Source organism: Cladophialophora immunda (genome assembly GCF_000835495.1).
Source record: "Cladophialophora immunda strain CBS 83496 unplaced genomic scaffold supercont1.3, whole genome shotgun sequence".
Classification (NCBI taxonomy): domain Eukaryota; kingdom Fungi; phylum Ascomycota; class Eurotiomycetes; order Chaetothyriales; family Herpotrichiellaceae; genus Cladophialophora; species Cladophialophora immunda.
The window spans coordinates 3,979,396-3,992,601 of NW_015622543.1; the positions used below are offsets into that span (position 1 = coordinate 3,979,396).

A 13,206-nucleotide genomic window follows, 5' to 3' on the forward strand; every position below is an offset into this window, starting at 1 on the left:
AGAATGGCAGAACGGCTCTTCGACCGGTAAAGCCGTTGGCGCCGAGCATCGGCGAAAAGACAATGTCGAGGAATCGCGGTGAGGAAAAGATGGAGCAAGCAACATTAACCCATCGCTCGGGTCTTCATTATTGGACAGGCCCCGTATTTTGTGGTTGTATGTACAAGCTCAAGACAAGCTCAATCAAAGGTCTGGACATTAGGCATTCTCCCAAGACCACCACCGCTGCCTTTGCTGTTGGGAGTTGCCTTGACATCCTCCAGAACGCCGCCAGCACTCCTTTCCCTGACATGCCTGCGCAGCATGTGCAGAATTTCACTGTCCTTCCATCGTTGCGGAACAGGTCTATACGCTGGTCTGAAAGTCCCCACGGTCTGAGCCCACTCTCCACTGCGCGGAGCTCCTTGCCTCCATGCGTCGGTCTCTTGAGTTTGCCCGGGGTTGGCGGGAGAGGTGTATTCGGTCGTCTGGGTGGTCTTCTTTTCACTCGTAGCACCTTCCGCAGTCTCGAGCGATGTAGGGGCATTGGCTGGGGACTGGGTTGCCCAGTAGTAGATGTCCCAGTCGTTTTCGTCGAGGAGGAAGTCGTATTGCTCGAGTTGGGTCCGGTCCATGGAGGAGAGATTCTCTGCTGCAAAAGTGGAGAGTAACAGGTCAGACTCTAATGTTCCTCGCTTCCTGCTTTGGTCTATGGAAATGCGTCAGCAAGCTCCTTGCAACAACGAAATCTCCCGGGATGCACAGTGTTGCATCCCAGGGTGTGCACCGACATAGTAATCTGGCTCTCATGGTGGGAAGGTCCTCTCCCGTACGCCGTAGAGGCTCAACTCGAAACGAGATGCCCTCCATTTCACCAACAGCATATTCTGGCTGGCTTACTTTGTTGGGGTCTCCCGATTGTGTTCCTCCCGTCATCTTGTCTGTGTTCTCCGGAACCCTGTCTTTCGGGACGTAGTTGGGGTCGGCAGAACTCAGCAATTCTGGCGGAGGGGCATCTTTTCCGACTGAAGGCATTTTGTTGTGGATGGTAGAGTTCGTGTTTGTCATATGTGGGTTGTCTGCTCTCTCCTTTTGGTATTTGCGGTGCTCTTCAGCGTTGGGATGGACTCGAGGGTTTTCATTGAAACGCGATGAGGTAGAGGAGATGCAGCGTCGTGACACGCCTGCAGCCAGTTGGCGACCGGCAAGACGCCCGGTCAATAAACGCGACGGATTCATGCTGGCGATTCGGGGAGATTTTGTACGTGTAGAAGCTTCAGGACATCAATGGCTCTCAACTTTTGATGTCGAAGTGAAGATACAGTTGAAGGTGGTGCCGTGACCCAAACTTGACGCAGGGAGCAAATGTGAGGAGGTTTCGCCGTTGACATCATACATCATCACTTTTTCTCCATCAACCAATCCCAGACACTCCCATTCCAACTCCAAAACCAATAATCGCCCATTCTATGGATACTCATGGTACTGCTATCTACGGAGACGAGGCGAGGGATCATATGTTGTTCTCAACATGGTCAAAGTCAAAGGGGTTGATCAATTGGTTGCATATTTTCCGATCGTGCAGGACCTAGGCTGAGTATGGCCCTCGACAGCGGACAGCAACCCAACTACAACCGTCTATACGGGAGTGTTGGCTTGTTCCCAAGTATCTCATCGATCTCGGCCATGACCTTGTCGTCTAACTTGGCAACCAGATCCAAAGCCTTCATAGATTTCGTGATCTGTTCAACCTTTGATGCCCCAGTGATTGCTGAGCTCACACGTGGATTCTTCAAGACCCAAGCCAACGCCAGCGTTGCCTGATCAGTGCCCAGCTTGTCTGCCACCGGCTTCAGCTGTTTGACTTGGGCCAGAGTCTTCTTCCATTGCTCATTTCCATAGCTCTCTCTCTGGGTGGTCGTGAACCCGTCTGCGGCTTTGGCAATTCTGCTGTCTTCGGGAATGCCGTCGTTGTATTTCCCAGTCAAGATACCCTGCTTGAGTGGACTGAAGATGGTCAGACCAAGACCGTAGTTCTCGTACAGCAAAGCATATTCTCGTTCCACCCGGTCACGAGCCAACATGCTGTATTCCGGCTGCTCCATGACAGGTCCGATCAAGTTGAGTCTTTCTGCACAAGCCCAAGCCATGGCGATTTCCTCACTGTTCCACTCGCTTGTTCCCCAGTAAAATGCCTTTCCGGTGTTGATGATATAGTTCATCGCTCGAACAGTTTCCTCGATCGGAGTGTGTCTGTCTGGGCGGTGACAGTAGATCAGGTCGACATAGTCTAACTGCAGTCTCTTCAGGGATCCCTCGACCCCTTCGATGATATGTTTCCGGGAAAGGCCGCCATTGTTGACCGGATTGTCTCCATGGGCCGCCCCCCAGTAGATCTTGGTCGAGATGACCAGATCATTGCGCTTCCAGCCATATTTCTTGATGGCCTTGCCCATGACAAGCTCAGATTTGCCTTCGGCATAGCCTTCAGCGCAGTCGAAGAAATTGATTCCGGCATCATAGGCAGCTTTCATGCATTCGAAAGCAATCTCTTCGCAAAGTTAGATTTGTCCCACTTGAAACTGTCGTGTCTTACCGTCGCCCACCGCATCGCCGTAAGTGACCCTACTCCAGTTAGTGCTGAGGCGTGCTCGTATGTGCTAGTAATGACCCACCATCCTCCAAGCGATATCGCGGAGACCTGAAGGCCAGACCGGCCAAGGAAACGGTATTGCATTTTGGGTACCTGATCGCCGGAGGAAGCCATGGCTTGACCGATGGGCCACAATATGTCACACGAATAGAGCAAAGGGCGTGTAAGTAGAAGACCACAAGATGTAGATGAAGACAGAGATATAGCCAGAATCAATTCAGGCATATGTGGATTGGCTTCAGGTTATATACGCGGCAGCATCGTTGTATTTAGCCGGTACTCCGCGATTGAGAACGGGTATGACTCCGGCGCCACGCCATGGCGCAGCGGGCCAGATAGACAGAGGCAGGTTGTGATCCAGGAGTACGCGGAAGGCTGGGTGACATCGGACAATTCCATTTGCTGCTCGAGCACAAGGTCTTGTCCGCTGCCACAAATTTGATGGTCTATCATCGAACTGGCAGATGGACTTGCAGAGTCAACCCATCCAACGTCTGCGCCCGATGTTTAGCCGCAAAATGCAGCAAGGCCGTATTGGGACTAGCGCCCGCGAATCTTGGCGTGGATTTGGAGAGCGCACACTGCAGAGAATCTTTGGCGGAGATCGCAAGTCTCGACAGGCGAATCTCGATAACCATCTCCCTCTGACACCAGCCTGTTCTCTCTTTGTCTGGATCTTCAAGTCGCCATGGCTGAACAACTTATTCAACGTGGTACTCTTGAAGGCCACAGCGGCTGGGTCACCGCCCTCGCGACCAGCTTGGAGAAGTCAGTTCTGCCCGAAAACCACCCCCCAAGCTGCGACCCTCGACTGACATTGAAAATCTAGCCCCAACATGCTTCTCTCGGCCTCGAGAGACAAGACCCTCATTATCTGGAATCTGACTCGCGACGAGACTGCCTACGGCTACCCGAAGCGGTCACTCCACGGCCACTCCCACATTGTCTCCGACTGTGTCATTTCCTCCGATGGCGCATACGCTCTCTCCTCTTCCTGGGACAAGACCCTGCGATTGTGGGAGCTGTCCACGGGCAACACGACTCGAACATTCGTCGGCCACACCAACGACGTCCTCTCCGTTTCTTTCTCCGCAGATAACCGACAGATTGTCTCAGGGTCCCGAGACCGAACCATCAAGCTCTGGAACACCTTGGGAGACTGCAAGTATACCATCACTGACAAGTGCCACACCGACTGGATCTCTTGTGTGCGCTTCTCCCCGAACCCTCAGAACCCGGTGATTGTGAGCTGCGGGTGGGACAAGTTGGTCAAGGTAAGAACAAACCATCCAGATATCACCCACATTTGCCCAAGATGCTACGCATTTTATAAAAGTATTTGCTACTTCGGAGCCCCCTTTTGGGGTTATGAGACAAACATTCACCGGCGGACTGAGGCAAATTTGCATATAAGATTTCTTTTACCCAATGCGATTTGGAGTAGTGATGATTCGCTGACTCACCACTTCTACAGGTCTGGGAACTCGCCTCCTGCCGCCTCCAAACCGACCACATTGGCCACACCGGCTACATCAACACCGTGACCATCTCCCCCGACGGCTCGCTCTGCGCCTCGGGCGGCAAAGACGGCACCACCATGCTCTGGGACCTGAACGAGTCCAAGCACCTGTACTCGCTGCAGGCCGGCGACGAGATCCACGCCCTGGTCTTCTCGCCCAACCGATACTGGCTCTGCGCCGCCACCAGCTCTTCCATCACCATCTTCGATCTCGAGAAGAAGAGCAAGGTCGACGAGCTCAAGCCCGACTTCGTCGAGAAGGGCAAGAAGTCCCAGGAGCCATACTGCGTGAGCCTGGCCTGGAGCGCCGACGGCCAGACCCTGTTCTCCGGCTACACGGACAACAAGATCCGCGCGTGGGGCGTCATGTCTCGAGCATAAGCCGGGAGGGGTGGGTGTGTGTGTGTGTGTGTGTGGCCGGCCCTCATAATGGTGGAAAGTTGAACCGAACCACGAAGCCTTTGACTGAGAAGCAGACACGACGAGAAAGAAGGGAGAAAAGTGTGACGGAGACGGACGGTTAACGTTGGACTGCTGCCCAGAGAAATAGCAAGAAAGAATGAAAGGGAAGAGCAGTTAAACAGGCTTCGTTCTGCTACGGATCTATCATCAACCCCTCGTCCCGGAACAGGAACCAAAATGTAAGCCCATACTCATCGTGGAAAATGGTTGAGATACGGCGCATTTTTCTCGAGGCGTGCTTTTGTGTCTCTAGAGGATGGTCCATGAGAATACGCGACAAGAAAATCAAAATGATCAAGACCAGTTAAAAAGGATCCAATTCACGAATGCTTGAGATGCCTCCTGAACATCCTTTTGGGTATCATTTCTGGACCTCTCCTTATTCTTCTTTTCCTGCTTTTCTCTTCTCTCCCGTTTTCAGGCAGTAGTGTCCTTGACCATGTTCCTGGCCCTGACGCGTTCCTCGAGCTTCAATTTATCAGCGACCTCGCCGCCGGAGTTCAGCAACTCTTCCCACTCCTCCTCGTCCATGTTCATGATCATGCAGATCTGGCTGCAGCGCAAGAAGGCCTCGCGCAGCGCGTACTTCTGGCCCTTGACCACCACCTTGATGATCTCGTTGACGTCGTGCTCCAGTCTCGCCGCGCCGACCTCGTTGACTCGCCCGTGGTACGTCCACAGGCGCTTCTCGAGCATCTTGCTCAGGTAGCTTACTGCGATCGTCAGGAGCTGGTCGAACGTGCGCTCGGTCATGATCCGTCCGATCGGCTTCGTCAGCGCGTCCCACCCGAGCTGGAACCGCATGCGGACTTCGTCCGAGAAGGCGTCGGTCTCGTCTCCGCCGCCGTCGAGGTCGCCGGCGAGGTCCTGCAATTGCTCGCGCGTGAGCTGGTAGTCCGTGTCGCGGAAGGCGTCCATCAGGATGGGTCGGAGGCGAGGTTTCATGACGTTATGGAAGACCACGTTGACACCGTCGGAGATGAGTTCATTGGTCTTCTCCGAAAAGACCGTCGCGAACGAAGTCAGGGCTGCTGCAACCTCTTCTGCCTCGCCAGGCCCAGGGAAGAGTTCTGCCAAGGGTCGATGAGGTGAGCCTGCCGTGGGTTCCACTCGAGCACGGGCGATCTGGACGACGTAGTCCTTAGCTACGTCGAGGTTGTTGATAAGGACGAGAAATGAGACAATTGTCGCTTCGGGTGGAAGTTGACCTGGAATCGCGGCCTTGGGGTAGCTCTCGTCACGCATCTTGCGCTGTTCCATACCGATGAAGTCGGAGCCTAGTATTCTGCCCAGAGTCGGAACGACGCTAGAGACGACCTGCTTCTGCGACGTTGCCAAAGACTGCTGCAGAACTTTGTTGACGATGTACATGATGTCTTCGATTGCAGAGGTGACGTGAGGAGGATTGGAATTGAGCGGTTTGTGGGGGTTGAGGGACAAATCTGGCGGCTGCTCGTCGAGCTGGAATGCCTTCTCAACTGAGCGGCGGAAGAAGAATGTAGTCATGGTGTTGAATGGCATGAGGAGTTTCTCTTGAACCTTTTTGTTGAGGTTCGAGTCGAGGAGGAATGGTGGCATCGGGAGCGATTCATCGAGGCTGCCCGCATCGTGACATTTTTCGGCAATAAAACTGGTGTATAGTGACCATTTGCCCAACATGAGAGTCATCTCATTTAATAAGGCATCCACCTGTTTCATATCGACAGATTCGTCCTCACTCGACCTACCCGGTGCGGGAGAGCCTGCGCGCGGCGTTCCACTTGATCCTCGCTGCGCATTCATAAAGCTCTGGACCAAGAACGTGAAAGCGTATGCCTTGATATCGGTCAGCTGACGTTCGATCTTCCTCTCGTCGCTCCAAGTATCAAGTATAATTCCTCCCTGGAGATCCGCCTCGACTTGCAGGCGCTCAATGACTCGAGCCATCTTGCCAGCCCCATAATGGCGTTCGACCAGTCCGCCGTGTCCTTCGATGATTTGCGCAATATGCTCGAACAATTTGGTCAGGGCGTTTGCGTAGAAGAACCCGTCTTTACTTTGATTCCCACCAGTTCCTGCATTGAGGTTGGCTCTCGCTCGAGTAGCGACCCCCTGGCAAACATAGCGACCATAAACGTCCAGGCCAACATCCGAGCGGTTGATGAGAGGGAAAAGTTTGAAGAACCGCGTTATTCTTGCGCCGTCATTGTCCTTGACTGCCTTATCGAACTCTCTGAGAAACAGGCTACACAACGATTCCGACGCATTCTCCAGGGTGACAGCCGGAGCATCTGGAACTTCTGCAGTCGGTACGATTCGTGCAGCAAATTGGCCGTTAATGACGGCACTGGGAATTTTGGAGGCTCTGCTAAGATAGCTGGCAGCGGTTTCCCAGTCCTGGGCCGCTCCCATAGACCCAGAGACACCTAGCACACAGGCTTTCAGCTCCCCGACCTGTTCAACGACGGTGAGCGTGGCCTTGACCCTCTCCTGCTCAAGATCGAGTTTCTTGACGGAATTTGAGATCCGTTTGGCGTTGGCTGCAGCGTCAGAGAGCATGCCATTGCTCACCGCTCTTGCCTTGGAGGCTTGCGCAGTGGCATTTGCGCGGAACAAATCCAGACGACCAAGTTCTCGCTGCAGGTCTTTCTGTGCACTGACCAGAGCATCCAGCTGCGAGGTTACCGTGGCCTCTTTTCTGTGGAGCTCAGCCAAAGCGGCACGGATCTCGGAAACCGATTTCGCATTGTAGACGCTGGTTGATTCATGTTCATGCTCTGTGTCAGAGACGTGGCCATTTGTCGTCATATTGCTAGCAACGGGAGTGAGATATGGTGTGGATGTGATGGGGGAGAGAGTAACAGTCTTTTTACCCGTTCGCGAAACCAGGATCGGGATAGAGGTCAGCTCATTGGGCAGCACTGACAACCAATGGCGACAACGTCACCAGTGATTGGTTCCCTTCAGAGTAGATGGTAGCAGGCTTCATCTTCGACCTAACATCATCGACTGGAGCTGCATCATTTGGCTGTGAAGCTGGGTTTCAAGCTGTATCAACGCAGAGACAACGAGGCCAGAGAACAAAAACAGCGGCTTCAGCCCGCAGCCTCCAAAGGCACAAATTTCTCCGCAGCCGAAGTATTGCCGCCCGCATTCACAAAAAAAAGTTGACCGCAGTCGAACATTGAGACAACGTGAGCTAGCAGACACGGCCACTCTGAAACAATGCAAGAACCTCAGCGGCTCAAGAATGGAGTCAAAGCGAAGTTGCACACGGACGTGCTCGAGAAAGATGAGACCGAATTGCGGCTGGAGAAGGCTCTCTTCGGGGACGACGTAGGTTTTCTTGAGTCGTTGAAGAGGGACCAAATCCAGGATGACCGGTCGTTGGTGCGGCGCAAGCACGGAAAGGATGACGAGTCTGAAGAAGACGACGCTGATGGAGGACTGAGCGACGTGGCGGACGACGACGTGGGTGTTCAATTTTTCCAGTTGCTACACTTCCTAACAATGGTCACAGTTGTTTTTTCTCGACACCGGCGCCGAACAGCTCCCCGCCTCTGTTTCGAAGGAACTCGAACGTGCGGAACAAGAGCACGGTCACTTACGTCCAGAGGCCGTTTGGCACGATAGCGACGACGACCGGATCACCGTCTCACTCGCCTCGAACACTCGCTTGCGCAAGCTTCGCGACACGGAAGATGACGATGTGGTTAGTGGGAGAGAATACATCCAGAGACTACGACGGCAATACGAGAGGCTTCATCCAACACCAGAGTGGGCCACGTATGCCAGAAAGAGGAGAAAGTTGTCTTCTCGCTCGGATGATCATGAAGCAGTGTCCGACTCAGACGTGTCCATGGACGAGAATGACTCGCTCCCTTCGGCCCAACCTCTAGCGGAACTGCTACGAACCGCAGGATCTCTGAACCGGACCGACACCAAGAAACAAGGCACGAGGGGGACGCGCAAGTTGCGGCCAGAAGTCATCGATATCCAGCGCTGCAAAGACGTAGCGGGCTCCGGCCCTTCGTCAGTCGACACGTTGCAATTCCACCCATACTACCCACTCCTTCTTTCCGCAGGACCGAGTTCCACAGTTACGCTGTACCACATCTCGCCTCAACCGCCGAATCCCAACCCGATCCTGACCTCCCTGCATTTGAAAGGCACCCCTCTGTACACGGCAGCATTCTGCCGGCCGCGAGCACAACCTGCTGCAGGCGAAGACGGAAGCGAAGCCCATGACCAGACAAAAGTCTTCCTCTCCTCCCGGCGCCGGTATTTTCATACCTGGTCGCTTTCCGCCGGCACAGTGACCAAAGTCACTCGCGCGCTCTATGGCCAGGCCCGCAAAGAGCAGCGGACGATGGAAGCTTTCAAGCTCTCGCCGTGCGGTCGCTACATGGGACTCGTCGGGTCGTCAAAGAAAGGAGGCGGGAGCATCAACGTGCTGTCGACGGAGACCATGCAGTGGGTGTGCAGCTGCCGGATTGATTCACGCGGCGGGGTGGCGGACTTTGCGTGGTGGCGCAACGGGGACGGATTTGCCGTGGTGGGGAAGAACGGAGAGGTCAGCGAGTACGACATCGAGGCGCGGCGAGTGGTCTTGAGGTGGATGGACGAGGGCGCCGTCGGCACCACCGTCATTGCACTCGGCGGCGATGTCGGACAGCAGTACCGGGGCGGAAGCCGTTGGGTCGCCGTGGGCTCGTCGAGCGGAGTCGTCAACTTGTACGACCGGCGCGGGTGGATGGGCCTGACGACGACGACAGCTACCACGGGACATGCCGCCGACAAGGACGACAGGCCCAAGCCGGCGAGGATGTTCGACCAGCTCACGACCCCGATCTCGCACCTCGAGTTCTCGGAGGACGGCCAGATGCTGGTCATGACGTCGCGCTGGAAGAAGAATGCCCTGAAACTGGTGCACCTGCCCAGCTGCACGTTGTACCGGAACTGGCCGACCGACAAGACGCCGTTGGGGAGGATCAGTGCCGCCGCATTGTCGCCGGACGGGAGCTACCTCGCAGTGGGGAACGAGCAGGGAAAGATCAGACTGTGGGAGATACGCGAGTAGGTAGCAGGATGATTTCTACCCCCGCGGGGGTCAGTAATAGCTCAAGTTTGCGTACGACCGCGACCGTGTAAGTATCATGTATGCATGCATGCATGCGTGGCACACTCTCTTTATCATAAAATCTTCCTTCAGGAACCACGCTGCTCGCCAACACCCCATATGCATTTCCTCCGCGTCGGGTGAGCGTACTACGTCAGACCCGGGAAATTCTTGACGTCGCGCACGCCGGCGGTATTGCCCTCCTTGATCCTCTTGAGCGTCAATGCCGCGATCAGGGCGGCACCCACGCCGCTGCCGTCCTCGGCGCTCAGCATGACCACCGGGTCCTTCTTGCCCTTCGGCCAGTCCAGGATCTCGCGCAAGGCCACCGCGCCCCGCGCCTTGAAGTGCGGGTACTTGTTGAACACCGACCCGTCCGCGCCGACGTGGCAGCTCTCGATGTTCTTCTTCTTGCAGATGGCCGCCACTCCGCACGCCGAGAGCCGCGCCGCGCGAGTCCCGATCAGTTCGGACAGGCGGCGGCAGAGTTCGAGCTCGGGCTTGGTGGCGTGGAGCTTGAGCTTGTCCTCGAACATGTCGTGCGTCTCCTGCAGGTTCTCAAAGGGGTCCTCTTCGATGAAGGAAAGGAACGACGCGTCGAGGGTGTACGGCTTCTTCAGCGCGGAAATGTCCTGGCCTTCGAACAGCAGGTTCTTGTTCTCGTGCAGGTCGACGAGCACGAGCCGGAAGATCTCGCCCAAGTACAGCCCCGCGATCATCTTCTCGAAAGCCTGCTGGCCCGGTCTTGGCGAGGTCTCGTCGATGATGGTGTCGTATTTCGTGATGGGGAGGACCTTGTGCTCGTTGTCGAAGGCGCCATACTCGCAGTTTATGGCCATGGGCATGTCATCCGGGAGGTTGAGGTGTTTGATCTTGGGTATTGAGCCACAGTTCTCCATGTAGGCGGCATTGCAGCCAGTGCCGAAGATGCAGCCGATTCTAATGGTCTGGTCGGTATAGGCCGACGCAATCAGTGTTCCGGTCGTGTCGTTGATGATAGCGACGAGTTTGATGGGAAGATTCTGGTATACGGTCAGTTTCGTTGCAAGGCGATTTCTTGGGGTTGTCATACCCGTGCTTCAAGAGCCTTTTGGAATTGAGGAACCACATCTTGCCCTTCGACGCCTGAGATGTCAAATCCTTTGGTCCATCTTTGGAGCACGCCATGGTCAATATAGTCTTGTGTCGCCGGGTAGGAGAACGTAAACCCCAGGGGCAGGTGTGCCAGGTCCTCGTCCTCGTGATGGTACTCGATGAACTGCTGCATGCAGTCGGCGATGTAATCCCACAACTCCTCAGCAGTTCCGGTCTTCAGCTCTTCTGGCATGCGGTATTTGCTCTGGATGATTTCGAACTCGCCCTTCTCTTCCGTGAGGGTGATCTCGCAGACTCTCAGGTTGGTGCCGCCCATGTCCAACGCGAGGAACGTGCCCTGTTCGTTGCCGTCCGGGAACCCCATGACCCAGGTCGGGTTCATGGGGATGTTACCTCCCTCTTTCTCCAGGCCAGCTTGGAGCTCCGACACGAAATGATCGGTGATCTTTTTGAGCCGTGCGGCGTCCACGGTGAACAGGTTTTCGAGGTTTGCAATTTCATCCAGCAGGCTCTTTGGCACGTCGGCCATCGACCCTGTAAGAGACGGAGACTCAGCAACTGGGTCCGTTTCACTTGGAGAAATCGTAACTTACCCTTGCGGGACGGCTTGCGCTTTGGACCCAGCCCGACCATTTTGCCTGTGCTCGACTGTCGACGCAGAGAGAAGAAAGCAGAGAGGTGGGAAGCTCGAGGTGACCAGGACGAGGACTATGGCCAGATATGCTCTCAGGTGAGGCGTCTCAGAGGAGCTGTTACTGGGCGGGCGTGCGGCGAGAAACGGAGGCCAAAATGTTGATACAGCAAAAGTTTGGCGGGGTAGTTTCTGTCTCGAGAACAGTGGGTCGAACCAGGGGCAGTCCAGCAGCTACCAAAGTATGACAGAATGCTGCCGCTTATGTCAGTTTCAGGGAGGGGCATTTGCTTTTGGAAGAATTGCTTTTTGCAAAGGCCCAGGGCCAGGAGCTCCGTTGATGCTATCTCGTTCGGGTATCAGGACCGCCAATCTCACACCACTTTCAGCAGCCCAGACCTTCGGTGTTCGTGAGGCTCTCCATCGAGCACCTCGTAGTCCCTGCCCAGGTCTCTCCCAAAGCATACCTGCAAATCTCCTTTTGTCATCTTTCTTCGTAGCTCGTGACTGACTCTTTCCAACGCCGTCACAAGCCATGACTAACCTTGCACCGCTGACTCACGATTCTGTTTCTGGGAAATAATCGTTGTCGAGGTATCAGAAAAGGGCCTCCAGCAGTTCCATTCTTGGCCTCCAGCAGTTCCATTCTTGGCCTCCAGCACCCGAGCAGACGACTTCTTTCCAAATGGCCCCAGATAACACAATGCGAGACCACCAAAGACTTGATTCAGTCGAGATTAATGATGTCGGGAGTGCTTGAAGGGGTGCTGTCGTCGCCGTCAAAGGTGGGGTAGTCGACAACTCTCCAGCGGTTGAGTCCATGTGCAGGATCCACAGGGTTCTTTTCTTGCGCGACTTTCGCGATGGCCTTGAAGAGTTCCTTGCGCAGAGGACGATCGCCAAACGTGAGAAACAATTCAAAGTCATCATTGGCCCTGACGAAAGCATCGTACCCTTCCTGGTAGATTTCGAATGCGATTTGATCGACGAGATACCGAATCAATGGGACCTTACAAACAGCCTCGCCATCCCCAATACGCCCCGAGACCCAGAAAAGTTCGGCGAACCTGATGCTGTAGGCTGAGTGAAAGTTCCGGAAACAGTCGACCAGATCATCTTGAAGGCCGGACATGCGGTAGTGGAGCGCCAGGATGTATGCCTTCATCAGTGGTTTGAACTCGGTTCGAAGTTCAGGCGTGACGGGCGGTTCATTGTAGAGATAATTGACGACGACCTCGAACGCTGCCGGCTCATAGATCAGACCCTGAAGGTTGTAAGCCGGCGCCTTGATGGCATCGCTGGCACCTGCTGGCGAAGCAGCACTGTATCCACCATTGTTTTCAGGGACAGGCATATGGTCCTCAATATCTTGTTCCGCTTTGATTTCACCTCGCTCTGACGTCACTGTATCCTCACTCGGCGCCGGTGAGTTCAAAGGACTCCGCGCACGGGTCGGTGTCGGTGTCGGTGTCGTGCCTGTGGGAAGTGGAGGGAGGCCATGGACTTTGAAGAAATCTGTCTTTTCGAGGCGTTCGCGGTGGACGTGGAACAGTTGTTGCTTCTTCCCAACGACGATTTGGATGGTAGGGTTGGCATATTTCCCTTCCGACTTAGAGCGAGGTGTTGTCGGTGTCATGGCGAGCGGTAGATGGAGAGATGTCAAGGTGGTTGTCTTTATTAAAGTCAAGCGTGTCTGTCTTGTGGATGGTTAGTGGGAAGGTGGAATGAGGAGGAGGAGAGGGTTGCTCACTTAAGTAGAAAGAATCCCG

The 13,206-nt window shown here is 54.9% G+C and overlaps 7 protein-coding genes across 9 annotated transcripts; 2 read left to right on the forward strand and 5 right to left on the reverse strand.

Moving 5' to 3' along the window:
• Window positions 1-66: 66 nt before the first annotated feature.
• PV07_05789 (uncharacterized protein) lies at window positions 67-1,463 on the reverse strand. The gene is made up of 2 exons (XM_016392705.1): window positions 771-1,463; window positions 67-688 (listed from the first exon to the last, which is right to left on the reverse strand). Exons 1-2 carry the CDS (start codon window positions 1,216-1,218, stop codon window positions 180-182), a joined length of 957 nt encoding a protein of 318 aa, XP_016250224.1. The 5' UTR covers window positions 1,219-1,463; the 3' UTR covers window positions 67-179.
• A 51-nt stretch (window positions 1,464-1,514) lies between these two features.
• PV07_05790 lies at window positions 1,515-3,060 on the reverse strand. 2 transcript variants are annotated; one of them, XM_016392706.1, is made up of 3 exons: window positions 2,655-3,060; window positions 2,576-2,604; window positions 1,515-2,530 (listed from the first exon to the last, which is right to left on the reverse strand). In XM_016392706.1, exons 1-3 carry the CDS (start codon window positions 2,855-2,857, stop codon window positions 1,608-1,610), a joined length of 1,155 nt encoding a protein of 384 aa, XP_016250225.1. In that variant the 5' UTR covers window positions 2,858-3,060; the 3' UTR covers window positions 1,515-1,607. The 2 variants fall into 2 exon arrangements, with proteins under 2 accessions (XP_016250225.1, XP_016250226.1); XM_016392707.1 differs by having other exon boundaries at window positions 1,515-2,604.
• A 182-nt stretch (window positions 3,061-3,242) lies between these two features.
• Window positions 3,243-5,003, forward strand: PV07_05791 (guanine nucleotide-binding protein subunit beta-like protein). Its single transcript, XM_016392708.1, has 3 exons — window positions 3,243-3,400; window positions 3,462-3,906; window positions 4,107-5,003. Exons 1-3 carry the CDS (start codon window positions 3,321-3,323, stop codon window positions 4,530-4,532), a joined length of 951 nt encoding a protein of 316 aa, XP_016250227.1. The 5' UTR covers window positions 3,243-3,320; the 3' UTR covers window positions 4,533-5,003.
• PV07_05792 (uncharacterized protein) lies at window positions 4,754-7,651 on the reverse strand. Its single transcript, XM_016392709.1, has one exon. The coding sequence runs from the start codon at window positions 7,398-7,400 to the stop codon at window positions 5,031-5,033; it is 2,370 nt and encodes a 789-aa protein (XP_016250228.1). The 5' UTR covers window positions 7,401-7,651; the 3' UTR covers window positions 4,754-5,030.
• A 121-nt stretch (window positions 7,652-7,772) lies between these two features.
• PV07_05793 (uncharacterized protein) lies at window positions 7,773-9,804 on the forward strand. Its single transcript, XM_016392710.1, has 2 exons — window positions 7,773-8,063; window positions 8,113-9,804. The coding sequence occupies exons 1-2, from the start codon at window positions 7,818-7,820 to the stop codon at window positions 9,670-9,672; spliced, it is 1,806 nt and encodes a 601-aa protein (XP_016250229.1). The 5' UTR covers window positions 7,773-7,817; the 3' UTR covers window positions 9,673-9,804.
• PV07_05794 lies at window positions 9,544-12,098 on the reverse strand. 2 transcript variants are annotated; one of them, XM_016392711.1, is made up of 3 exons: window positions 11,400-12,098; window positions 10,784-11,340; window positions 9,544-10,733 (listed from the first exon to the last, which is right to left on the reverse strand). In XM_016392711.1, the coding sequence occupies exons 1-3, from the start codon at window positions 11,437-11,439 to the stop codon at window positions 9,861-9,863; spliced, it is 1,470 nt and encodes a 489-aa protein (XP_016250230.1). In that variant the 5' UTR covers window positions 11,440-12,098; the 3' UTR covers window positions 9,544-9,860. The 2 variants fall into 2 exon arrangements, with proteins under 2 accessions (XP_016250230.1, XP_016250231.1); XM_016392712.1 differs by having other exon boundaries at window positions 10,784-12,098.
• A 66-nt stretch (window positions 12,099-12,164) lies between these two features.
• Window positions 12,165-13,073, reverse strand: PV07_05795 (uncharacterized protein; the record flags this gene model as incomplete). The annotated part of the gene is made up of 1 exon (XM_016392713.1): window positions 12,165-13,073. One exon carries the CDS (start codon window positions 13,071-13,073, stop codon window positions 12,165-12,167), a length of 909 nt encoding a protein of 302 aa, XP_016250232.1.
• Between the last annotated feature and the right edge of the window lie 133 nt (window positions 13,074-13,206).